The sequence below is a fragment of the Heptranchias perlo genome, chromosome 21 (genome assembly GCF_035084215.1).
Source record: "Heptranchias perlo isolate sHepPer1 chromosome 21, sHepPer1.hap1, whole genome shotgun sequence".
NCBI classification, from domain to species: Eukaryota; Metazoa; Chordata; class Chondrichthyes; order Hexanchiformes; family Hexanchidae; genus Heptranchias; species Heptranchias perlo.
In genome coordinates, this window is record NC_090345.1 from 1822213 (window position 1) to 1847519 (window position 25307).

Genomic DNA, 25307 nt, shown 5'->3' on the forward strand with positions numbered 1-25307 from the left:
TGTAACACTCTAATATACTCGGCATCCCTCGCTGTAACACTCTGATATACTCCACATCCCACAGCAATGTGGTTGATTCTTAATCGACCTCTGAAACAGCCTAGCAAGCCACTTAGTTGTACAATCTCGCTACAAAAAACAAAAAGCTCGACACCATCCAGGACAAAGCAGCCCCCTTGATTGGCACCTCATCCACCACCCTAAACATTCACTCCCTTCACCACCGGCGCACTGTGGCTGCAGTGTGCACCATCCACAGGATGCACTGCAGCAACTCGCCAAGGCTTCTTCGACAGCACTTCCCAAACCCGCGACCTCTACCATCTAGAAGGACAAGAGCAGCAGGCACATGGGAACAACAAAACCTGCACGTTCCATTCCAAGTCACACACCATCCCGACTTGGAAATATATCGCCGTTCCTTCATCGTCGCTGGGTCAAAATCCTGGAACTCCCTTCCTAACAGCACTCTGGGAGAACCGTTACCACACGGACTGCAGCGGTTCAAGAAGGCGGCTCACCACCACCCTCTCAAGGGCAATAAGGATGGCCAATAAATGCTGGCCTTGCCAGTGACGCCCACATCCCATGAACGAATAAAAAAAAATCCCTCACTGTAACATTCTGATATACCCCACCCCCCTCACTGTAACACTCTGATATATTCCGCACCCCTCACTGTAACACTGTTATACCCCACACCCCTCACAATAACACTGTTATACCCCACACCCCTCACAATAACACTGTTATACCCCACACCCCTCACTGTAACACTGTTATACCCCACACCCCCTCACAATAACATTGTTATACCCCATACCCCTCACAATAACACTGTTATACCCCACACCCCTCACTGTAACACTGTTATACCCCACACCCCTCACTGTAACACTGTTATACCCCACACCCCCTCACAATAGCATTGTTATACCCCATACCCCTCACTGTAACACTGTTATACCCCACACCCCTCACAATAGCATTGTTATACCCCACACCCCTCACTGTAACACTGTTATACCCCACACCCCCTCACAATAGCATTGTTATACCCCATACCCCTCACAATAACACTGTTATACCCCACACCCCTCACTGTAACACTGTTATACCCTACGTGTGTGTGTTTGTCTCTCCCCTACCATTATAGAAAGGACCTACCTTGGTATCCCTGCCGACCTGTAATGTAAACAGAGAGAGTGTTTTTGCATTAATGCCGTTACACTGTACTGGATATTACCACCCAATCCCCTTTTATACAATTCAATGTAGAATGAAGGCAGTTTAAGAGAAGTTGGGATTGGGACATGCTCACGAGTAATGGAATTGTTTCTCCCTGGTTCCGATCTCCAATCCTGGATCCGATGTATGTCAATAATCGCAATCTTATAATCAAAACCTGGCATTAACACTGAGCCCGAGAGCAGGGACCCTCTCAGTCAGCACAGAGCGCTGGGTAACCAGTTCTGGAGTGACTGTGAACGCTACACGGGGTCCAGACTGACAGATTTAATGCCAGCTCGGAGGTGAAAGGTCAAAGCAAATGGAACGCTCAGCTACATCATCAAATCCGTGGCCCTCCTGCTCCAACAATGCAATGCTGGGCTCAGACTGCAGCCTGAGTCCAGTGTCCAGTGTCCAGTGCTGGTCACTGGGAGGGGCTGCAGAATAGAGTCAGGAGGCTGACCCCGGGTATAAGGAAAGGCTTGAGAGACTCGGGGCTCTGAGCCTGGAGAGCAGGCCTTATCGAAGTCCTGCATATAGTAAAATGTCTTGAGAAGGTAAATCTGGGAAAATTACTTCACGTTATCGAAAGCAAATGCAGGGCTCGTGTCAGGGGTTTGTCTGTCCAATGAGTGACCAAGACTTGGACTGGACTCTGAGTCAGTGAGTGGAATCACTGGAGACCCAGGTGGGCAGTGAGATGGGGACTGTGGAGTCTTTCTGGATGGATCAGCTCCAATTGGCCGATGACCTTCCTCATCCATCCTGTCTTATGATTCACTGCAGCAACCAATCCCCATCAGAGAGGGGAAACACCACATTTCGTCATCTGCAGTTTGCAACAAGACGTTGTTAATCTGCTGTCTGCCTCTCCCTTCGGCTGCTGACTGCTGATCCCTCACTCCCCTCACTCGTCCCCTCGCTTCATTCCCCCTCACATGCATTGTGGGAGTCTGTGATCCGTGACTCCTTCACCCTATGACCCCGACCCCCTCACCCTGTGGCCCCTGACCCCCTCACCCTGAGACCCCTGATCCCCCCACCCCCTGACCCCTTCACCCTGTGACCCCGACCTCCTCACCCTGTGATTGCTGACCCCCACTAACGGGAATACTGACAGCTCCGTGAAATGTGAGCGCTAACACGAATAGAATGAAGGCAGAAGGAGGGGTGTATGGGGGCGGACTGTGAAACGGGCCAAAATCCCAAATAAAAGGCATGTGTTTACCTGGGGGTCCGGGAGGTCCTGGAGGACCAGGGGGTCCGGCAAACAGAGACCCTGTGAGAGACAGGAAGTGTGATCAAGTGTTCATCAAAATTATCACATGTTCGTGTTAAACAGTCACTATAAATCCACTGACACACACTTGTGTTAAACAGTTACTGTAAATCCACTGACACACACTCGTATTAAACAGTTACTATAAATCCACTCACACACACTAGTGTTAAACAGTTACTGTAAATCCACTCACACACACTAGTGTTAAACAGTTACTATAAATCCACTGATACACTCGTATTAAACAGTTACTATATAATCCACTGACATGCGCTCGTGTTAAACAGCTGTGATTTGGTGGTTGTATATCCTGGGATAGTAACTGATGTGCTCGAATATTGAATGGTTACCTCCGAAGTCTGATGAAGCATCACTTCCTGCTGCTCCTCGTGGCCCAGGGGGTCCACGGGCTCCTGGGGGTCCTGGTCTTCCTTCGCCTGTAGGTCAGAGTGAAAGAAGAGTGAGGAGTTTTAAGAGTGAGGAGTTTTCAGTCAGGTTGAGGTGGGGGTCATTGAAAACAGGAAGGGACTGTGCGATATCATCAGATGGACTACACAGGCGGGCGTCACTATTAGTCTCAAGATTGTGTTCTGTGCAGTCGCCCTACGGCACTCAGTGCTCAGCAGATGGAGAAAGACCCTCGCACATTTTACCGTGAGCCGTGCTCTGGCTCTGGTAAGAACATAACATAAGAACATAAGATATAGGAGCAGGAGTAGGCCATCTGGCCCCTCGAGCCTGCTCCGCCATTCAACAAGATCATGGCTGATCTTCTACCTCAACGCCATTTTCCTGCACTATCCCTTATCCTTTGATGCCTTTAATATCTAGAAATCTATCGATCTCTGTTTTGAACGTATTCAATGACTGAGCCTCCACAGCCCTCTGGGGTAGGGAATTCCAAAGATTCACCACCGTCTGTGTGAAGAAATTTCTCCTCATCTCAGTTCTAAGTGGCCTACCCTTTATTCTGAGACTGTGACCTCTGGTTCTAGACTCCCCAGACAGGCTTCTACCCTGTCGAGCCCTGTGAGAATTTTGTATGTTTCAATGAGATTACCTCTCATTCTTCCAAACTCTAGAGAATACAGGCCTAGTCTACTCAATCTCTCCTCATATGACAATCCCGCCATCCCAGGAATCAGTCTGGTGAACCTTCATTGCACTCCCTCTACGGCAAGTATATCCTTTCTTAGGTAAGGAGACCAAAATTGTACACAATAGTCCAGGTGCGGTCTCATCAAGGCCCTATAAAATTGCAGTAAGACATCTTTACTCCTATACTCAAATCTTCTTGTAATAAAGGCCAACATACCATTTGCCTTCCTAATTGCTTGCTGCACCTGCATGTTAGCTTTCAGTGACTCATGTACAAGGAAACCGATCGTATCTCGGAGCTGGAGCTGCGGGTGGACTCACTGTGGAGCATCCGCGATGCAGAGAAACTCGTGGATAGCACGTTTAGCGAGTTGGTCACACCGCAGGTAAAGGGTATACAGGCAGGAAGTGAATGGGTGACCACCAGGAAGAGTAAGAGATGCAGGCAGGTAGTGCAGGGGTCCCCTGTGGCCATCCCCCTCTCAAACAGATATGCCACTTTGGATGCTGTTGGGGGGGATGACTTATCAGGGGAAGGCAGCAGCAGCCAACTTCCTGGCACCACGGGTAGCTCTGCTGCACAGGCTGGGAGGAAAAAGAGTGGCAGAGCTATAGTGATAGGGGACTCAATTGTAAGGGGAATAGACAGGCGTTTCTGCGGCTGCAACCGAGACTCCAGGATGGTGTGTTGCCTCCCTGGTGCAAGGATCAAGGATGTCTCGGAGCGGCTACAGAACATTTTGGAGGGGGAGGGCGAACAGCCAGCTGTCGTGGTGCACATAGGCACCAACGATATAGGTAAAAAAGGGGATGAGGTCCTAAAAGCAGAATATAGGGAGTTAGGAGGTAAATTAAAAAATAGGACCTCAAAGGTAGTAATCTCAGGATTGCTGCCAGTGCCACGTGCTAGTCAGAGTAGAAATAGGAGGATATTTCAAATGAAGACGTGGCTAGAGGAATGGTGCAAGGGGGAGGGATTCAAATTCCTGGGACACTGGAAACGGTTCTGGGGGAAGTGGGACCAGTACAAACCGGATGGTCTGCACCTGGGCAGGGCCGGGACCGCTGTCCTAGGAGGAGTGTTTGCTAGTGCTGTTGGGGAGGGTTTAAACTAAAGTGGCAGGGGGTTGGGAACCTGAGCAGGGAGAGAGAGGAAAGCGTAACAGGAAGGGACAGAAGGTATGGAGTAATAGGTAAAGTGTTAAAAAAGGAAAAAGCAGGAACTAAGCGTCACAAAACAGATTTGAAAGTTCTTTATCTGAATGCACGTAGCATTCGTAATAAAATGGACGAGTTAACAGCACAAATAACTACGTATGGGTATGATCTTGTGGCCATTACAGAAACATGGTTGCAGGGTGACAACGACTGGGAATTAAATATGCCAGGGTATTTAACAATCAGGAAGGACAGGCAGGAAGGAAGGGGAGGTGGGGTGGCTATGTTAATAAAGGAAGGAATCACTGTAATACAGAGAAATGATATTGGGACAAAGCATCAAGATAATGAAACAGTTTGGGTGGAGATAAGGAATAATAAGGGAAAAAAAACATTAGTGGGCGTAGTATATAGGCCTCCTAATAGTTGCAACTCTGCTGGAAGAAGTATTAATCAGGAGATAGTCGGGGCATGTAATAAGGGAACAGCCATAATTATGGGGGATTTTAATTATCATATTAACTGGACAAATCAAATTGGGCAGAGCAGCCTTGAGGACGAGTTCATTGAGTGCATCAGGGATGGATTTCTTGAGCAGTATGTAACTGATCCTACAAGGGGGCAGGCAACCTTGGACCTGGTCCTGTGTAATGAGTCAGGATTAATTAATAATGTCCTAGTTAAGGATCCCCTTGGAACGAGCGACCACAACATGGTTGAATTCCATATCCAATTAGAGGGTAAGAAGGTTGATTCTCAAACAAGCGTACTGAGCTTGAATAAAGGAGACTATGATGGTATGAGAGCGGAATTGATTAAAGTGGACTGGGAAAATAGATTAAAGGGTAAGACGGTACATGAGCAGTGGTGTTCATTTAGGGAGTTATTTTACAACTTTCAAAATAAATATATTCCACTGAGGAAAAAAGGGTGTAAAAGAAATGACAGCCATCCGTGGCTAAGTAAAGAAATCAAGGATAGTATCCGACTAAAAACAAGGACATATAAGGTAGCCAAACTTAGTGGGAGGATAGAAGATTGGGAATTCTTCAAAAGACAGCAAAAAGTAACTAAAGGATTGATTAAGAAAGGGAAGTTAGATTATGAAAAGAAATTAGCAAAAAATATAAAAACAGATAGCAAGAGTTTCTATAGTTATATAAAAAGAAAAAGGGTGGCTAAGGCAAACATAGGTCCCTTAGAGGATGAGACCGGGAAATTAATGGTGGGAAACATGGAGATGGCAAAAATGCTGAACAAATATTTTGTTTCAGTCTTTACAGTAGAGGACACTAAGAATATCCCAACACTGGACAAACAGGGGACTCTCGGGGGGGAGGAGCTAAATACGATTAAAATCACTCAGGAGATGGTACTCAGTAAAATAATGGGACTCAAGGCGGATAAATTCCCTGGACCTGATGGCTTCCATCCTAGGGTCTTGAGGGAAGTGGCAGTAGGGATTGTGGATGCTTTGGTGATAGTTTTCCAAAATTCCCTGGACTCAGGAGAGGTCCCGGCAGATTGGAAAACTGCTAATGTAACACCGTTATTTAAAAAGGGTAGTAGGCAGAAGGCTGGAAATTATAGGCCAGTTAGCTTAACATCTGTGGTGGGTAAAATTTTGGAGTCTATTATTAAGGAGACAGTAACGGAACATTTAGATAAGCATAATTTAATAGGACAAAGTCAGCATGGCTTTATGAAGGGGAAGTCATGTCTGACAAATTTGCTTGAGTTCTTCGAGGATATAACGTATAGGGTGGATAAAGGGGAACCAGTGGACATAGTGTATTTAGACTTCCAGAAGGCATTCGACAAGGTGCCACATAAAAGATTATTACTTAAGATAAAAAATCACGGGATTGGGGGTAATATTCTGGCATGGGTGGAGGATTGGTTATCGAACAGGAAGCAGAGAGTTGGGATAAATGGTTCATTTTCGGACTGGCAACCAGTAACCAGTGGTGTTCCACAGGGGTCGGTGCTGGGTCCCCAACTCTTTACAATCTATATTAACGATTTGGAGGAGGGGACCGAGTGCAACATATCAAAGTTTGCAGATGATACAAAGATGGGAGGGAAAGTAGAGAGTGAGGAGGACATAAAAAACCTGCAAGGGGATATAGACAGGCTGGGTGAGTGGGCGGAGATTTGGCAGATGCAATATAATATTGGAAAATGTGAGGTTATGCACTTTGGCAGGAAAAATCAGAGAGCAAGTTATTTTCTTAATGGCGAGAGACTGGAAAGTACTGCAGTACAAAGGGATCTGGGGGTCCTAGTGCAAGAAAATCAAAAAGTTGGTATGCAGGTGCAGCAGGTGATCAAGAAAGCCAACGGAATGTTGGCTTTTATTGCTAGGGGGATAGAATATAAAGACAAGGAGGTATTGCTGCAGTTATATAGGGTATTGGTGAGACCGCACCTGGAATACTGCATACAGTTTTGGTCTCCATACTTAAGAAAAGACATACTTGCTCTCGAGGCAGTACAAAGAAGGTTCACTCGGTTAATCCCGGGGATGAGGGGGCGGACATATGAGGAGAGGTTGAGTAGATTGGGACTCTACTCATTGGAGTTCAGAAGAATGAGAGGCGATCTTATTGAAACATATAAGATTGTGAAGGGGCTTGATCGGGTGGATGCAGTAAGGATGTTCCCAAAGATGGGTGAAACTAGAACTAGGGGGCATAATCTTAGAATAAGGGGCTGCTCTTTCAAAACTGAGATGAGGAGAAACTTCTTCACTCAGAGGGTGGTAGGTCTGTGGAATTTGCTGCCCCAGGAAGCTGTGGAAGCTACATCATTAGATAAATTTAAAACAGAAATAGACAGTTTCCTAGAAGTAAAGGGAATTAGGGGTTATGGGGAGCGGGCAGGAAATTGGACATGAAGCTGAGTTCGGATCGGTCAATGCCCTGTGGGTGGCGGAGAGGGCCCAGGGGCTATGTGGCCGGGTCCTGCTCCGACTTCTTGTGTTCTTTAGATTTGTGGTTGGGATCAGATCAGCCATGATCTTATTGAATGGCGGAGCAGGCTCGAGGGGCCGATTGGCCTACTCCTGCTCCAATTTCTTATGTTTCTTATGACACCCAGGTCCCTTTGAACATCAACATTTCCCAATTTCTCACTGGATAACTTCACATTTTTCCACATTATATTCTATCTGCCATGTTCTTGCCCACTCACTTAGTCGTCTATATCCCCTTGAAGCCTCTTTGCATCCTCATCACAATTCATATTCCCACCTAGTTTTGTGTCATCAGCAAACTTGGAAACATTACATTTGGTCCCCTCATCCAAATCATTGATATAGATTGTGAATAGCTGGGGCCCAAGCACCGATCCCTGCGGTACCCCACTTGTCACAGTCTACCAACCTGAAAAAGACCCGTTTATTCCTACTCTCTGTTTTCTGTCTGTTAACCAATTCTCAATCCATGCCAGTATATTACCCCCAATTCCATGTGCTCAACTTTGTTCACCAACCTCCTGTGTGGGACCTTATCGAAAGCCTTCTGAAAATCCAAATACACCACATCCACTGGTTCCCCCTTATCTATTCTACTAGTTACATCCTCAAAGAACGCCAATAGGTTTGTCAAACATGATTTCCCTTTCATAAATCCATGTTGACTCTGCCAAATCCTATTATTATTTTCTAAATGTCCTGTTGTCACATCCTTTATAATAGATTCTAGCATTTTCCCTACTACTGATGTCAGGCTAACTGGTCTGTAGTTCCCTGTTTTTTCTCTCCTTCCTTTCTTAAATAGTGGGGTTACATTTGCCACCCTCCAATCTGCAGGAACCGTTCCAGAATCTATAGAATTTTGGAAGATGACAACCAATGCATCCACTATCTCTATAGCCACCTCTTTCAAAACCCTGGGATACAGATCATCAGGTCCTGATACCCGCTGGTATCTGGCCTTCTTTGACCCAGGAAATGGGTGACCACCAGGCAGAGTAAAAGGACTAGGCAGGTAGAGCAGGAGTCCCCTGGGGCCATCTCCCTCTCAAACAGATATACCGCTTTGGATACTGTTGGGGGAGATGGCTTATCAGGGGAAAGCAGCAAGAGCCAAGTTCGGGGCACCACGGGTGGCTGTGTTGCACAGGAGGGGAGGAAGAAGAATGGCAGGGCTATAGTGATAGGGGATTCAATTATAAGGGGAACAGATAGGCGTTTTTGTGGCCGCAAACGTGACTCCAGGATGATATGTTGCCTCCCTGGTGCTAGGGTCAAGAATGTTGCGGAGTGGCTGCAGGACATTCTGGAGGGGGAGGGTGAACAGCCAGTAGTCGTGGTCCATATCGGTACCAACGGCATAGGTTAAAAATAGGGATGAGGTCCTGCAAGGTGAATTTAAGGAGTTAGGAGATAAATTAAAAAGCAGGCCTTCAAAGGTAGTGATCTCAGGATTACTACTAGTGCCACGTGCTTGTGAGTATAGGAACAGGAGAATAGACCAGATGAATGCGTGGCTGCAGGGATGGTGTAGGAGGGAGGGATTTAGATTCCTGGGACATTGGGACCGGTTCTGGGGAAGGTGGGACCTGTACGAGCGGGACGGGTTACACGCGAGCAGGACCAGGACCAATGTCCTCGCGGGGGTGTTTGCTAGTGCTTTTGGGGAAGATTTAAACTAGAGTGGCAGGGGGATGGGAACCTGAGCGGGGAGTCAGAAGGGAGTAAAGTTGAGAGCAGTAAGAGAGGGGAAGACCCAGGGGAAATTTAGAATACAAATAGTACAAACAGTTGTTCAAGAACAAGTGAAAGGGAAAAGCGTAGAGCAGCAGAAAGAAAGTGTACTTTAGACACTACAGATAAAGTGAAAACTAGAAGGCGTAAGGCGATTAACCCAGCATCAAAGCTGAAGGTCAGGCTAGGGTGTGTGGCCCAACTAAGAGTTCTATATACAAATGCACGGAGTATAAGGAATAAATTAAATGAACTACAGGTTCAAATTCAAATTGGAGGGTATGACATGATAGCTATTACTGAGACATGGCTGCAGGATGGTCAGGATTGGGAACTAAATATACCAGGTTATAAGGTCTACAGGAGAGAGAGGGAAAATGGAAGATGGGGAGGAGTAGCCTTAATGATTAGAGATGAAATCACTTCAATGATAAAGGAGGATATAACGAGAGGTAAGCAGCCAACAGAGACATTATGGGTTGAATTGAGAAATAGGAAAGGATCTAAGACTATAGTGGGAATTGTGTATAGGACCCCTGGCAGCAGCTCTGAAGTGCTAGATTGTATAAATACAGAGATTAGACAAGCGTGTAAGAAAGGCATAGTGGTCTTAATGGGGGACTTTAACCTTCACATAGATTGGGAAAAGCAGACTAGCAACTGTCAGAAAGGTAGCGAATTTCTTGAGTGTGTCCGGGATAGTTTTCTACAGCAGTATGTCCTAGAGGCAACAAGGGGGCAAGCCATACTAGATTTAGTAATGAGTAATGAACCAGATTTAGTTAACGGCTTAACTGTGCGCGAACATCTATCCAATAGCGATCATAACATGATCGAGTTCAATGTAGTGTTTGAAAGGGAAAAAAGTGAGTCAGCTGCTAAGATTCTAGACTTGGGTAAGGCCGACTTCAATGGGATGAGACAGAGACTGTCCACAGTAAACTGGGCAAATCTGTTAATGAGTAAAACGATTGATGATCAGTGGGAAATGTTCAAAGAAACATTTAATGTGATACAGAATCGGTTTATACCCCTGAGGGGCAAGAACTCTACTTGCCAAAAAAAACAGCCATGGACAATTAAAGAGGTAAGGGACAGTATAAGACATAAGGAAAGGGCATACAAAAAGGCAAAAAATGGCACAGATCCTGGCGAATGAGAAAGATACAAAGATCAACAAAGGGTCACAAAACAGATAGTGAGAGCTACAAAAAGAGAGTATGAAAAGAAACTTGCAAGGGATATCAAAAACAATATGTAGAACTTCTATAGTTACATTAGGAAAAAGAGGGTGGTCAGGAGCAGTGTTGGCCCCTTAAAAACTGAAAGTGGGGATATTGTCATTGACAATGGGGAAATGGCAGACATGTTGAACAATTACTTTACGTCAGTATTTACAGTAGAAAAAGAGGATAGCATGCTGGAAATCCCAAGAAAACTAATATTGAATCGGGGACAGGGACTCGATAAAATTAACATAAGTAAAGCAACAGTAATGAAGAAAATAATAGCACTAAAGAGTGACAAATCCCCAGGACCAGATGGTTTCCATCCCAGGGTTTTAAAGGAAGTAGGTGAGCACATTGCAGATGCCCTAACTATAATCTTTCAAAGTTCTCTAGATTCAGGAACTGTCCCTCTGGATTGGAAAATTGCACATGTCACTCCGCTTTTTAAGAAAGGAGAGGGAAACTAGGGAATTATAGACCAGTTAGCCTAACATCTGTTGTGGGGAAAATGCTGGAGTCTATAATTAGGGATAGGGTGACTGAACACCTCGAGAATTTTCAGTTAATCAGAGAGAGCCAGCATTGGATTTGTGAAAGGTAGGTCGTGCCTGACAAACCTGATTGAATTTTTTGAAGAGGTGACTAAAGTAGTGGACAGGGGAATGTCAATGGATGTTATTTATATGGACTTCCAGAAGGCGTTTGACAAAGTCCCACATAAGAGACTGTTAGCTAAGATAGAAGCCCATGGAATCGAGGGAAAAGTACGGACTTGGTTTGGAAGTTGGCTGAGTGAAAGGCGACAGAGAGTAGGGATAATGGGTAGGTACTCACATTGGCAGGATGTGACTAGTGGAGTCCCGCAGGGATCTGTCTTGGAGCCTCAATGATTCACAATATTTATTAACGACTTAGATGAAGGCATAGAAAGTCTCATATCTAAGTTTGCCGATGACACAAAGATTGTAAGCAGTGTAGATGAAAACATAAAATTACAAAGGGATATTGATAGATTAGGTGAATGGGCAAAACTGTGGCAAATGGAATTCAACGTAGACAAATGTGAGGTCATCCACTTTGGATCAAAAAAGGATAGAACAGAGTACTTTCTAAATGGTAAAATGTTAAAAACAGTGGATGTCCAAAAGGACCTAGGGGTTCAGGTACATCGATCATTGAAGTGTCATGAACAGGTGCAGAAAATAATCAATAAGGCTAATGGAATGCTGGCCTTTATATCTAGAGGACTAGAGTACAAGGGGGCAGAAGTTATGCTGCAGCTATACAAAACCATGGTTAGACCGCACCTGGAGTACTGTGAGCAGTTCTGGGCACTGCACCTTCGGAAGGACATATTGGCCTTGGAGGGAGTGCAGCGTAGGTTTACTAGAATGATACCCGGACTTCAAGGGTTAAGTTACGAGGAGAGATTACACAAATTGGGGTTGTATTCTCTAGAGTTTAGAAGGTTAAGGGGTGATCTGATCGAAGTTTATAAGATATTAAGGGGAACAGATAGGGTGGATAGAGAGAAACAATTTCCGCTGGTTTTAGATTCTAGGAGTAGGGGGCACAGTCTAAAAATTAGAGCCAAATCTTTCAGGAGCGAGATTAGAAAACATTTCTACACACAAAGGGTGGTAGAAGTTAAGAACTCTCTTCCGCAAATGGCAATTGATACTAGCTCAATTGCTAAGTTTAAATCTGAGATAGATAGCTTTTTGGCAACCAAAGATATTAAGGGATATGGGCCAAAGGCAGGTATATGGAGTTAGATCACAGATCAGCCATGATCTTATCAAATGGCGGAGCAGGCTCGAGGGGCTGAATGGCCTACTGACGCTAGGGGGACGGACCATTCACTGGGGGGAATCCCACTGGAGGGGAGCAGACCTGTCACTGGGGGGGGGAGCAGACCTGTCACTGGGTGGGGGGGGGGAACCTGTCACTGGGTGGGGGAGCAGACCTGTCACTGGGGGGATGGACCTTTCACTGGGGGGACATAAGAACTTACGAAATAGGAGCAGGAGTAGGCCACACGGCCGCTCGCGCCTGCTCCATCATTCAATCAGATCATGGCTGATCTTCAACCTCAACTCCACTTTCCCACCCGATCCCCATATCTCTTGGTTCCCCTAGAGTCCAAGAATCTATCCATCTCAGCCTTGAATATACTCAATGACTCAGCTTCTACAGCCCTTTGGGGAAGAGAATTCCAAAGATTCACAACCCTCTGCATGAAGAAATTCCTCCTCATCTCAGTCCTAAATGGCCGACCCCTTATCCTGCGATTATGACCCCTAGTTCTTGACTCTATAGCCAGGGGAACCAATCTCTAAGCATCTACCCTGTTAAGCCCCGTCAGAATTTTATATGTTTCAATGAGATCACCTCTCATTCTTCTAAACTCCAGAGAGCATAGGCCCACTCTACTCAATCTCCCTTCATAGGACAACCCTCTCATCCCAGGAATTAACCGAGTGAACCTTTGTTGCACCGCTTCTGAGGCAAGTATATCCTTCCTTAGATAAGGAGACCAAAACTGTACACAGTACTCCAGGTGAGGCCTTACCAAAGCCCTGTACAATTGTAGTAAGTTCCTTACTCTTGTACTCCAACCCCCTTGCAATAAAGGCCAACATGACATTTGCTTTCCAAATTACCTGCTGTACCTGCGTGCTAACTTTTTGTGCTTCTTGTACCAGGACACCCAAGTCTCTCTGAACACCAACATTTAAGTTGCTCACCATTTAAAAAATATTCTGTTTTTCTATTCTTCCTACCAAAGTGAATAACCTCACATTTCCCCACATTATACTCCATCTTCCACTATCTTGTCCACTCACTTAACCTGTCGATATCCCTTTGCAGACTCTTTGTGTCCTCCTCACAGCTTACTTTCCCACCTAGCTTTGTATTGTCAGCAAACTTGGATACATTACACTCGGTCCCTTCATCTAAGTTATTAATATAGATTGTAAATAGCTGAGGCCCAAGCACTGATCCTTGCAGCACCCCACTAGTTACAGCCTGCCAACCTGAGAATGACCCATTTATTCCTACTCTCTGTTTTCTGTCCTTTAACTAATCCTCTATCCATGCTAATATATTACCCCTAATCCCATGAACCCTTACCTTGTGTAACAATCTTTTGTATGGCACCTTATCGAATGCCATTTGAAAATCCAAATATACTACATCCACTGGTTCCCCTTTATCTACCCTGCTAGTTACAACCTCAAAAAACTCTAATAAATTTGTCAAATGCGATTTCCCTTTCATAAAACCATGTTAACTCTGTCTAATCATATTATGATTTTCTAAGTGCCCCGTTACCATTTCCTTAATAATGAATTCCAGCATTTTCCCGATGACCGATGTCAGGCTAACTGGTCTGTAGTTCCCTGTTTTCTCTCTCCCTCCTTTCTTGAATAGCGGGGTAATATTTACTACCTTCCAATCAACGGGGACCGTTCCAGAATCTAGAGAATTTTGGAAGATCATAACCAATGCATCCACTATCTCTGCAGCCCCCTCTTTTAGAACCCTCGAATGTAGGCCATCAGGTTCAGGGAATTTGTTGCCTTTTAGTCCCATTAGTTTGTCCAGTACTTTTCTTCTAGTGATATTAATTGTTTTAAGTTCCTCACTCTCATTTACCCCTTGGTTACCTACTATTTCTGGTATGCTTTTTGCGTCTTCTACTGTGAAGACAAATACAAAATATTTGTTTAACGCATCTGCCATTTCCTGATTCCCCATTATAATTTCTCCTGTCTCAGCCTCTAAGGGGCCAACGTTTACTTTTATTACTCTCTTCCTTTTTACTTACTTGTAGAAGCTCTTACAATGTGTGTTTTTATATGTCTTGCTGGTTTACTTTGATATTCTATTTTCTCCCTTTTTATTAATTTTATGGTTGTTCTTTGCTGCTTTCTAAAACCCTCCCAATCCTCAGCTTATTACCCTTCTCGGCAACATTATACGCCTCTTCTTTCAATCTAATTCTCTCCTTAACTTCTTTAGTTAGCCACGGGTGGATCACTCTTCCCCTGGAGTTTTTATTTCTCAATGGAATGTATACTTGTTGAGAATATTGAAACATTTCTTTAAATGTTTGCCATTGCTTTTCAACTGTAAAACCCTTCAATTTAATTTCCCAATCTACCTTTGACAACTCACCCCTCATACCCATGTAATTGGTTTTATTTAAGATTAAGACTTAAGTACGTTACTTTCAAACTCAATGTGAAATTCTATCATATTATGATTACTTTTCCCCAGAAATTCTTTTACTGTGAGATTACTAATTAACCCTATCTCATTACACAATACAAGGTCTAAAATAGCAGGGTAACAGTGGCAGACCTGTCACTGGGGGGTCGGACCTGTCACTAGGGGCTGGGATTCTTCCCTATTGACCGAGATAACCCTGTAAGCCAATGCCCTATTAGGTAGGGTGATCCGAACTGGCTGATCAGAGGAAAGCTTACATATTGTCAGTACCAGTGTGGCTCAGTGAATGTCTCTCTCACCTCTGCGTCACAAGGTCATGGGGTTCGAACCCCACTCCAGATCCAGGCTGACACTGCAGTGCAGTACTGAGGGAGTGCTGCCCTGTCGGAGGTGCCATCTTTCGGATGAGACATTAAGCCGAAGCCCTGTCTATGATCCATTGCGCTCCGTATCTTGGCCAACATTCCTCCCCCAACCAAAACCAGCAAAAACAGATTATCTGGTCATTTATCTCATTGCTATTTGTGGGATCTTGCTGTGTGCAGATTGGCTGCACATCTTTCATGCTCTTTGCTGGCAGGTTGCATAGTTTAGCTGGTTAAACTCCAGCAGCATCGAGATGAACACTTGGGGAGGCCCTAGGCTTGGCTCATGTTACCAGTGCCTGAGCTTCCTGGGGTTAGGGAAGTGGGGTGTCTCCCCACTGGGAGAGAGTGTGTCTCCATATCAGGCAGAGTCTCTCCCTGTATGGGGTTAGGGAAGTGGGGTGTGTCCCCACAAGGAGAGAGTGTGTCTCCATATTGGGCACTTCTAAGTGGTTTGTTATGGAGACTCTGAACAAGATGATGTCAGACACTCACCTGGAACACCGGCTGCACCAGGAAGCCCGGGGGGGCCCTGTGGACCCTCCAGTGATGCACCTGGGAACAGAAGGTGGAAATGTCACAAGAGGCACTGATTGAGAGACACCGGTTTCCCCTCCCCTCAGATCTGCATCCCTCCCCTCCCCTCCGCACCCTCCCCTCCACTCTGCACCCCTCCCCTCCCCTCCACACCCTTCCCCTCGGCTCTGCACCCTCCGCTCCCCTCCACACCGCTCCCCTCCCCTCCTCTCCGCTCCCTTCCCCTCGGCTCTGCACCTCTCCCCTCCCCTTCACACCCCTCCCCTCCTCTCTGCTCCCCTCCCTCCCCTCCCCTTCACACCTCTCCCCTCCCCTTCACACCCCTCCCCTCCCCTCCTCTCCGCTCCCCTCCACACCCCTCCCCCCTCCCCTCCGCACCCTTCCCCTCCACTCTGCACCCCTCCCCTCCCCTTCACACCTCTCCCCTCCCCTTCACACCCCTCCCCTTCTCTCCGCTCCCCTTCACACCCCTCCCCTCCCCTCCTCTCCGCTCCCCTCCACACCCCTCCCCTCCCCTCCGCACCCTTCCCCTCGGCTCTGCACCCTCCACTCCCCTCCACACCGCTCCCCTCCCTCCCCTCCGCACCCTTCCCCTCCACTCTGCACCCCTCCCCTCCCCTTCACACCTCTCCCCTCCCCTTCACACCCCTCCCCTTCTCTCCGCTCCCCTCCACACCCCTCTCCTCCGCACCCCTTCCCACAAGGGATGAGAACTGATTCCTCTGACCCTGGGGATCAGTCTTGTTGCTCCTCTCCACATCTCCTCCAAGAGCTTGAACCTTCCCTTGGTGTCTCGTGCCCAGGACTGATGCTCTCTGGTCAGACCACTGTAGCAACACGTGATTGGAAGAGTCATACCGTTAGCACCAAACATCCAATCAAATCCATTTACCTCCCTTGTTGCTAGGCAGACCTTCGAATCAGAGGTATGGGTTGATGTGGCGGCTGTGTTAACCTGGCTTCCTGAGCAAGCCTGGGATCCCAGCCCATCATTGCTCCTTGTTGGTCAATAAAAAAGTATTTACTCACCTTTAGGACCTGCAGGTCCTTGAGGGCCACTTGGTCCAACGATACTTTCACCTATGAGACATGAGACAGGGAGGAGGAATGTTTTAGTTTTGTTACACATTAAACTGGAAAGAGACAGAAAGAGAGCAAGATACAGAGTGGAGGGGAGAAGGAGATAGACAATGACAAATTGAGAGTCGGGGGAAAGAGAGAAAGTCACACAGATAGAGTGAGCTATAAAGAAAAAATGAGAGAGAGAGAGAGAGACAGGGAAAAAGAAATGATGTGGAGATGCCGGTGATGGACTGGGGTTGACAATTGTAAACAATTTTACAACACCAAGTTATAGTCCAACAATTTTATTTTAAAATTCACAAGCTTTCGGAGGCTTCCTCCTCCATTCACCTGAGGAAGAAGGAAGCCTCCGAAAGCTTGTGAATTTTAAAATAAAATTGTTGGACTATAACTTGGTGTTGTAAAATTGTTTACAAGGGAGAAAGAAAGACAGAGAGAGAGAAAGAGACAGAGAGAAAGAGAGAGACAAAGAGGGAGAGAAAGAGAGAGACAAAGAGGGAGAGAAAGAGAGAGAGAGACAGAGAGAGAGAGATAAGAAACAGGGCGAGAAAGAGAGAGGGAGCAACAGAGAGAGAGAGAGACAGAGAAACAGGGAGAGAAAGAGAGAGAGACAGAGAGAGAGACAGACAGAGATAGAGTGATTGATCAAGAGACAGAGTAGACATTACTGTTGATGATGTTACCTTCCGAATGTTTCATGGATCAGCACCAAACCGCTCTCAACTCTAAATGGGTCACTGTCTCCGAACAAAAAGTACTAAGTGTTTGCACAGTAACAGTGTCAATTGTAATTCCTACCCTAGAGAGAAAGAAAGGGAGAAAAGGACAAAAGAAGGACGGAGAGAGCAAACAGAGAGACAATGAGAGGGGAAAGACAGAGCGAGACGGAGATGGAGAGTAAGAGACACAAATTGGAAGGTTTTCTACCTCATCAAACACTCCCAGGGCAGGTACAGCACGGGTTAGATACAGAGTAAAGCTCCCTCTACACTGTCCCATCAAACACTCCCAGGGCAGGTACAGCACAGGTTAGATACAGAGTAAAGCTCCCTCTACACTGTCCCATCAAACACTCCCAGGGCAGGTACAGCACGAGTTAGATAGAGAGTAAAGAATCATAGAATCATCATAGAAAGGCTAAAGCACGGAAGGAGGCCATTCGGCCCATCGAGTCCGTGCCGGCTCTATGCAAGAGCAATCCAGCTAGTCCGACTCCCCCGCCCTTTCCCTGTAGCCCTGCAAATTTTTTCCTTTCAAGTACTTATCCAGTTCCCTTTTGAAGGCCATGATTGAATCTGCCTCCACCACCCCCTCGGGCAGTGTATTCCAGATCCTAACCACTCGCTGTGTGAAAAAGTTTTTCCTCATGTCACCTTTGGTTCTTTTGCCAATCACCTTAAATCTATGTCCTCTGGTTCTTGACCCTTCCGCCAATGGGAACAGCTTCTCTCGATCTACTCTGTCTAGACCCTTCATGATTTTGAATACCTCTAACAAATTTCCTCGCAAACTTCTCTGTTCCAAGGAGAACAACCCCAGCTTCTCCAGTCTATCCACGTAACTAAAGTCCCTCATCCCTGGAATGATTCTAGTAAATCTTTTCTGCACCCTCTCTAAGGCCTTCACATCTTTCCTAAAGTGCGGTGCCCAGAACTGGACACAATACTCCAGTTGTGGCCAAACCAGTGTTTTATAAAGGTTCATCATGACTTCCTTGCTTTTGTATTCTGTGCCTCTATTTATAAATGTAAGGAATCTTACAACACCAGGTTATAGTCCAACAAATTTATTTTAAAATCACAAGCTTTCGGAGATTATCCCCTTCGTCAGATGAATGAGTGAAAAGGTTCTCAAATCGCATATCTTATACTAGGCTGGGACAGCATCACACCACAACGGATGAACGGACACCGCGCAACAATCGCCAGACAGGAGGGTTCCCTCCCAGTCGGGGAACACTTTAGCAGTCAAGGACATTCAGCCACCGATCTTCGGGTAAGCATACTCCAAGGCGGCCTTCGAGACACACGACAACGCAAAATCGTCGAGCAGAAGTTGATATCCAAGTTCCGCACCCATGAGGACGGCCTCAACTGGGATCTTGGGTTCATGTCACGCTACACGTAACCCCACCAGCAAAAAGGGGAGAAAAATTATGTTTTTTAATATTCTCTCTCTCTCTCTGCCATTTTGGGTTTCTTTCTGCCTGTCTGTGTAATTGACACAATGTATATCCAGTGTACTGGGACGTGCTGTTCTCCGTGACTGGCCTGTTTGACTAACAACGACACCTTTTGATTGGTGTGATGCTGTCCCAGCCTAGTATAAGATATGCGATTTGAGAACCTTTTCACTCATTCATCTGACGAAGGGGATAATCTCCGAAAGCTTGTGATTTTAAAATAAATTTGTTGGACTATAACCTGGTGTTGTAAGATTCCTTACATTTGTCCACCCCAGTCCATTACCGGCATCTCCACATCTATTTATAAAGCCCAGGATCCCGTATGCTTTTTTAACCGCTTTCTCAACCTGCCCTGCCACCTTCAATGATTTGTGCATATATACCCCCAGATCTCTCTGTTCCTGTACCCCTTTTAGAGTTGTGCCCTCTAGTTTATATTGCATCTCCTCGTTCTTCCTACCGAAATGTATCACTTCGCATTTTTCTGTGTTAAATTTCATCTGCCACGTGTCCGCCCATTCCACCAGCCTGTCTATATCCTCTTGAAGTCTATCACTATCCTCCTCACTGTTCACTACACTTCCAAGTTTGGTGTCATCTGCAAATTTTGAAATTGTGCCCTGTACACCCAAGTCCAAGTCATTAATATATATCAAGAAAAGCAGTGGTCCCAGCACTGACCCCTGGGGAACACAACTGTACACCTCCCTCCAGTCCGAAAAACAACCGTTCACCACTACTCTCTGCTTCTTGTCACTTAACCAATTTTGTATCCATGTTGCTACTGCCCCCTTTATTCAACGGGCTTCAATCTTTTTTTTTTATTCATTCATGGGATGTGGGCGTCACTGGCAAGACCAGCATTTATTGCCCATCCCTAATTGCCCTTGAGAAGGTGGTGGTGACAACTGAGTGGCTTGCTAGGCCATTTTAGAGGGCGATTAAGAATCAACCACATTGCTGTGGATCTAGAGTCACATTTAGTCCAGACCGGGTAAGGACGGCAGGTTTCCTTCCCTAAAGGACATTAGTGAACTCGATGGGTTTTTACGACAATCCGGTAGTTTCATGGCCACCATTACCGATGCTAGTTTTTTTAATTCCAGATTTTATTTAATTAATTGAATTTAAATTCCCCAGCTGCCGTAGCGGGATTTAAACTCATGACTCGGGATTATTTGTCCAGGCCTCTGGATTACTAGTCCAGAAACATAACCACTATGCTACCGTACCCATGTATCAATCTTGATGGCAAGCCTATTATGCGATACTTTATCAAACGCCTTTTGAAAGTCCATATACATAATATCAACCGCATTGCCCTCATCTACCCTCTCTGTTACCTCACCAAAAAACTCTTATCGAGTTAGTTAAACACGAATTGCCTTTAACAAATCCGTGCTGGCTTTCCCTAATCAATCCACACTTGTCCAAGTGACTGTTAATTCTGTCCTGTATTATTGCTTCATAAAGTTTCCCCACCACCGAGGTTAAACTGACCGGCCTGTAGTTGCTGGGTTTATCCTTACACCCTTTTTTGAACAAGGGTGTAACATTTGCAATTCTCCAGTCCTCTGGCACCACCCCCGTATCTAAGAATGTTTGGAAGATTATGGCCAGCACCTCCGCAATTTCCACCCTTACCTCCCTCAGCAACCTAGGATGCATCCCATCCAGACTGGGTGACTTATCTACTTTAAGAAAGCCAGCCTTTCAAGTACCTCCTCTTTATCAAATTTTAGCCCATTCAATATCTCAACTATATCTTCCTTTACTCAGGCTTTGGCAGCATCTTCTTCCTTGGTAAAGACAGATGCAAAGTACTCATTTAGTACCTCAGCCATACCTTCTGCCTCCATGAGTAGATCTCCTTTACGGTCCCTGATTGGTCCCATCCCTCCTCTTACTACCCGTTTACTGTTTATATGCCTGGAGAAGACTTTTGGATTCCCTTTTACGTTGGCCGCCAGTCTATTCTCATACTCTCTCTTTGCCCCTCTTATTTCCTTTTTCACTTCCCCCTCTGAACTTTCCATATTCAGCCTGAGCTATTTCCAGAGCTATTCTAAACCTGATAACACTATGATCGCTGCTCCCTAAATGTTCCCCCACTGACACTTGCTCCACTTGGCCTACCTCATTCCCCAGAACCAAATCCAGCAACGCCTCCTTCCTCGTTGGGCCGGAAACGTACTGGTTAAAAAAGTTCTCCTGAACACATTTCAAAAATTCCTCCCCCTCTTTGCCCCTTGTATTATTACTATCCCAGTCTATATTAGGATAGTTGAAGTCCCCCGTTATCACTACTCTATGGTTCTTGCACCTCTCTGTAATTTCCCTGCAAATTTGCTCCTCTATATCATAGAATCATAGAATCATAGAAGTTACAACATGGTAACAGGCCCTTCGGCCCAACATGTCCATGTCGCCCAGTTTATACCACTAAGCTAGTCCCAATTGCCTGCACTTGGCCCATATCCCTCGATACCCATCTTCCCCATGTAACTGTCCAAATGCTTTTTAAAAGACAAAATTGTACCCGCCTCTACTACTGCCTCTGGCAGCTCGTTCCAGACACTCACCACCCTTTGAGTGAAAAAATTGCCCCTCTGGATCCTTTTGTATCTCTCCCCTCTCACCTTAAATCTGTGCCCCCTCGTTATAGACTCCCCTACCTTTGGGAAAAGATTTTGACTATCGACCTTATCTATGCCCCTCATTATTTTATAGACTTCTATAAGATCACCCCTTAACCTCCTACTCTCCAGGGAATAAAGTCCCAGTCTGTCTAACCTCTCCCTGTAAGTCAAACCATCAAGTCCCGGTAGCATCCTAGTAAATCTTTTCTGCACTCTTTCTAGTTTAATAATATCCTTTCTATAATAGGGTGACCAGAACTGTACACAGTACTCCAAGTGTGGCCTCACCAATGCCCTGTACAACTTCAACAAGACATCCCAACTCCTGCATTCAATGTTCTGACCAATGAAACCAAGCATGCTGAATGCCTTCTTCACCACCCTATCCACCTGTGACTCCACTTTCAAGGAGCTATGAATCTGTACTCCTAGATCTCTTTGTTCTATAACTCTCCCCAACGCCCTACCATTAACGGAGTAGGTCCTGGCCCGATTCGATCTACCAAAATGCATCACCTCACATTTATCTAAATTAAACTCCATCTGCCATTCATCGGCCCACTGGCCCAATTTATCAAGATCCCGTTGCAATCCTAGATAACCTTCTTCACTGTCCACAATGCCACCAATCTTGGTGTCATCTGCAAACTTACTAACCATGCCTCCTAAATTCTCATCCAAATCATTAATATAAATAACAAATAACAGCGGACCCAGCACCGATCCCTGAGGCACACCGCTGGACACAGGCATCCAGTTTGAAAAACAACCCTCGACAACCACCCTCTGTCTTCTGTCGTCAATCCAATTTTGTATCCAATTGGCTACCTCACCTTGGATCCCATGAGATTTAACCTTATGTAACAACCTACCATGCGGTACCTTGTCAAAGGCTTTGCTGAAGTCCATGTAGACCACGTCTACTGCACAGCCCTCATCTATCCTTCCCACTAGTTGGTGGCCTATAGAATACTCCCAGTAGTGTAATGGCACCTCTTTTGTTTCTTAACTCTAACCAAATAGATTCTGTCCTTGACCCCTCCAGGACATCCTCTCTCTCCAGCACTGCAATATTCTCCTTAATCAATACTGCCAACCCCCCCCCCCCCCACCGCCCTTTTTTCCCTTCCCTATCTTTCCTGAACACCTTGTATCCGGGAATATTTAGTACCCAATCCTGCCCTTTTCTGAGTCAGGTCTCCGTTATAGCCACAACATCATATTCCCATGTGGCTATTTGCACCTGCAGCTCACCAACCTTGTTTAACACACTTCGTGTGTTGACGCACATGCACTGTAAACCCGTCTTAGACTTTCTTGTACTCTCTCTTCGTCTGATCCCACCTAATACCGTGCTATTTTTTGCTCTATTGCTATCTTTCCCTCCCAATCCTTTGTGCACCTTGTTTCTCCTTTCCAATGCTACATCCTGGTGCCCATCCCCCTGCCAAATTAGTTTAAACCCCCACCCACAGCACGAGCGAACCTCTTCGCGAGGACATTGGTCCCAGCTCCGTTGAGGTGCAACACTTCCGGCCTGTACAGGTCCCACCTCCCAATGCCCCAGGAATCTAAAGCCCCCATTCCTGCACCATCTCTCCAGCCACGCATTCATCTGCTCTATCCTCCTAGTTCTATACTCACTTAGCTCCCTCTACACTGTCCCAACAAACACTTCCAGGGCGGGTACACCACTGGTTAGATACAGAGTAAAGCTCCCTCTACACTGTCCCATCAAACACTCCCAGGACAGATACAGCACGGGTTAGATACAGAGTAAAGCTCCCTCTACACTGTCCCATCAAACACTCCCAGGGCAGGTACAGCACGGGTTAGATACAGAGTAAAGCTCCCTCTACACTGTCCCATCAAACACTCCCAGGGCAGGTACAGCATGGGTTAGATACAGAGTAAAGCTCCCTCTACACTGTCCCAACACCTTGCCTGAATGTCAAGCCCAGATCAACATTCCTCAGTCTGGACAAGTTCAGATCTGAGAGGTTTGAACGATCTGTGTCCTGGTCACTCATCTGTTACTTGGGTTAAACATGAACGAAGCCTCAGTAAATCCCCCGCAGCTCTCCTGCAGCGGGTAGCAGCAGAGGAGGGGTATGTGAGATACCTTTACTGTCAGCGATTGATAGAACTGTATGTACCTGATCGTCCTGGGAGTCCAGGTGGTCCAGGTGGTCCGGGAGGTCCTTGTACAACTGCAGTGCTGTCTGTTCCTGAAAGAGAATGAAATTAAACAGATTTACTCTCAGTATCAAATCCAGAAGCACTCCGAATGCCAGACACCGAACCCCACAGACTGGCAAATCCCAGTCGCTGAACCCTACAGGCTGGTGAACCCCAAACGCCGAACCCCACAGGCTGGCGAACCCCAGAGACTGAACCCCACAGACTGGTGAACCCCAAACGCCGAACCCCACAGACTGGCGAATCCCAGAGACTGAACCCCACAGACTGGTGAACCAGAGACTGAACCCCACAGGCTGGCAAACCCCAGAGACTGAACCCCACAGACTGGTGAACCCCAAACGCCGAACCCCACAGACTGGCGAATCCCAGAGACTGAACCCCACAGACTGGTGAACCAGAGACTGAACCCCACAGGCTGGCGAATCCCAGAGACTGAACCCCACAGACTGGTGAACCCCAGACTGAACCCCACAGACTGGTGAACCCCAGAGACTGAACCCCACAGACTGGTGAACCCCAGACTGACGAACCCTAGATGACAAGCCCCAGACGCCACACCCCTGATGCCGAACCCCACAGACTGCCGAAGCCCAATAGATAACCCAGGCTTGGCTCAGCAGACATTACTGTCCATTGGGATAAATATTCTCACTGTGAGCTGCTGAACATTTCCTGGGATGTTAATTCGCTGGGTGTTATTTTTATCCTGGTCCTACACCACAGGTTAATGTTGGGCACATTCTCCCTCTGGTTAATTTGCATTGTACTTTCTCTCCTCTTTAAGCCTCTCCCTGGGACAGGCTCAGACTCCTGGGTGTGCTTGCCTGGAATATCAGTCCTGCCCCCTGGGGCAAGCTGGCACTGACTGCCAACCCCTCACCCCCAGGACCAGCGCTGCAATAAGTTCAACCAGTTGAGACTAGTTCATTCAGCACAGACTGGGAATGGGACTGGGGGCCTCCTGGTCTGAGCTCAGCTCCTCAGTGCCTTAGACCCCACCCACCCCCCCGCTGCTGCAGTTTACTCAGTGGGGTTAACCCCCGCTGGCTATCTCTGACCATCATCGGCTGAGATCAATAGGTTTTAGTTGCATAAGGGTGTCGAGGGATATGATGCAAAGGCAAGTAAATGGAGTTAACTGGGGAGACCAAACGCGGACTGGGTGATCGCTTTGCTGAGCACCTCCGCTCTGTCCGCAAGCGTGACCCTGACCCGCCGGTCGCTTGCCATTTTAATTCTCCGTCCCACTCCCACTCTGACATCTCTGTCCTCGACCTCTTACACTGTTCCAATGAAGCTCAACGTAAGCTCGAGGACCAGCACCTCATCTTTCATTTAGACATTTTACAACCTTC

At 46.4% G+C, this 25307-nt stretch overlaps 1 protein-coding gene across 3 annotated transcripts in view; it reads right to left on the reverse strand.

The window, feature by feature from the left end:
• Positions 1 to 25307, reverse strand: part of LOC137339904 (collagen alpha-1(XVII) chain-like) — a 148823-nt gene that overhangs the window by 42021 nt on the left and 81495 nt on the right. For 2 of the 3 annotated variants that reach the window (XM_068001961.1, XM_068001960.1), the window contains exons 34-39: positions 23907 to 23978; positions 16873 to 16923; positions 15802 to 15861; positions 2863 to 2949; positions 2459 to 2509; positions 1168 to 1185 (exon numbers count right to left, since the gene is read on the reverse strand). In XM_068001961.1, coding sequence (XP_067858062.1) covers positions 1168 to 1185; positions 2459 to 2509; positions 2863 to 2949; positions 15802 to 15861; positions 16873 to 16923; positions 23907 to 23978 — 339 coding nt within the window. The remainder of the gene's footprint in view (positions 1 to 1167; positions 1186 to 2458; positions 2510 to 2862; positions 2950 to 15801; positions 15862 to 16872; positions 16924 to 23906; positions 23979 to 25307) is intronic. The other variant, XM_068001963.1, reaches the window with a different exon arrangement.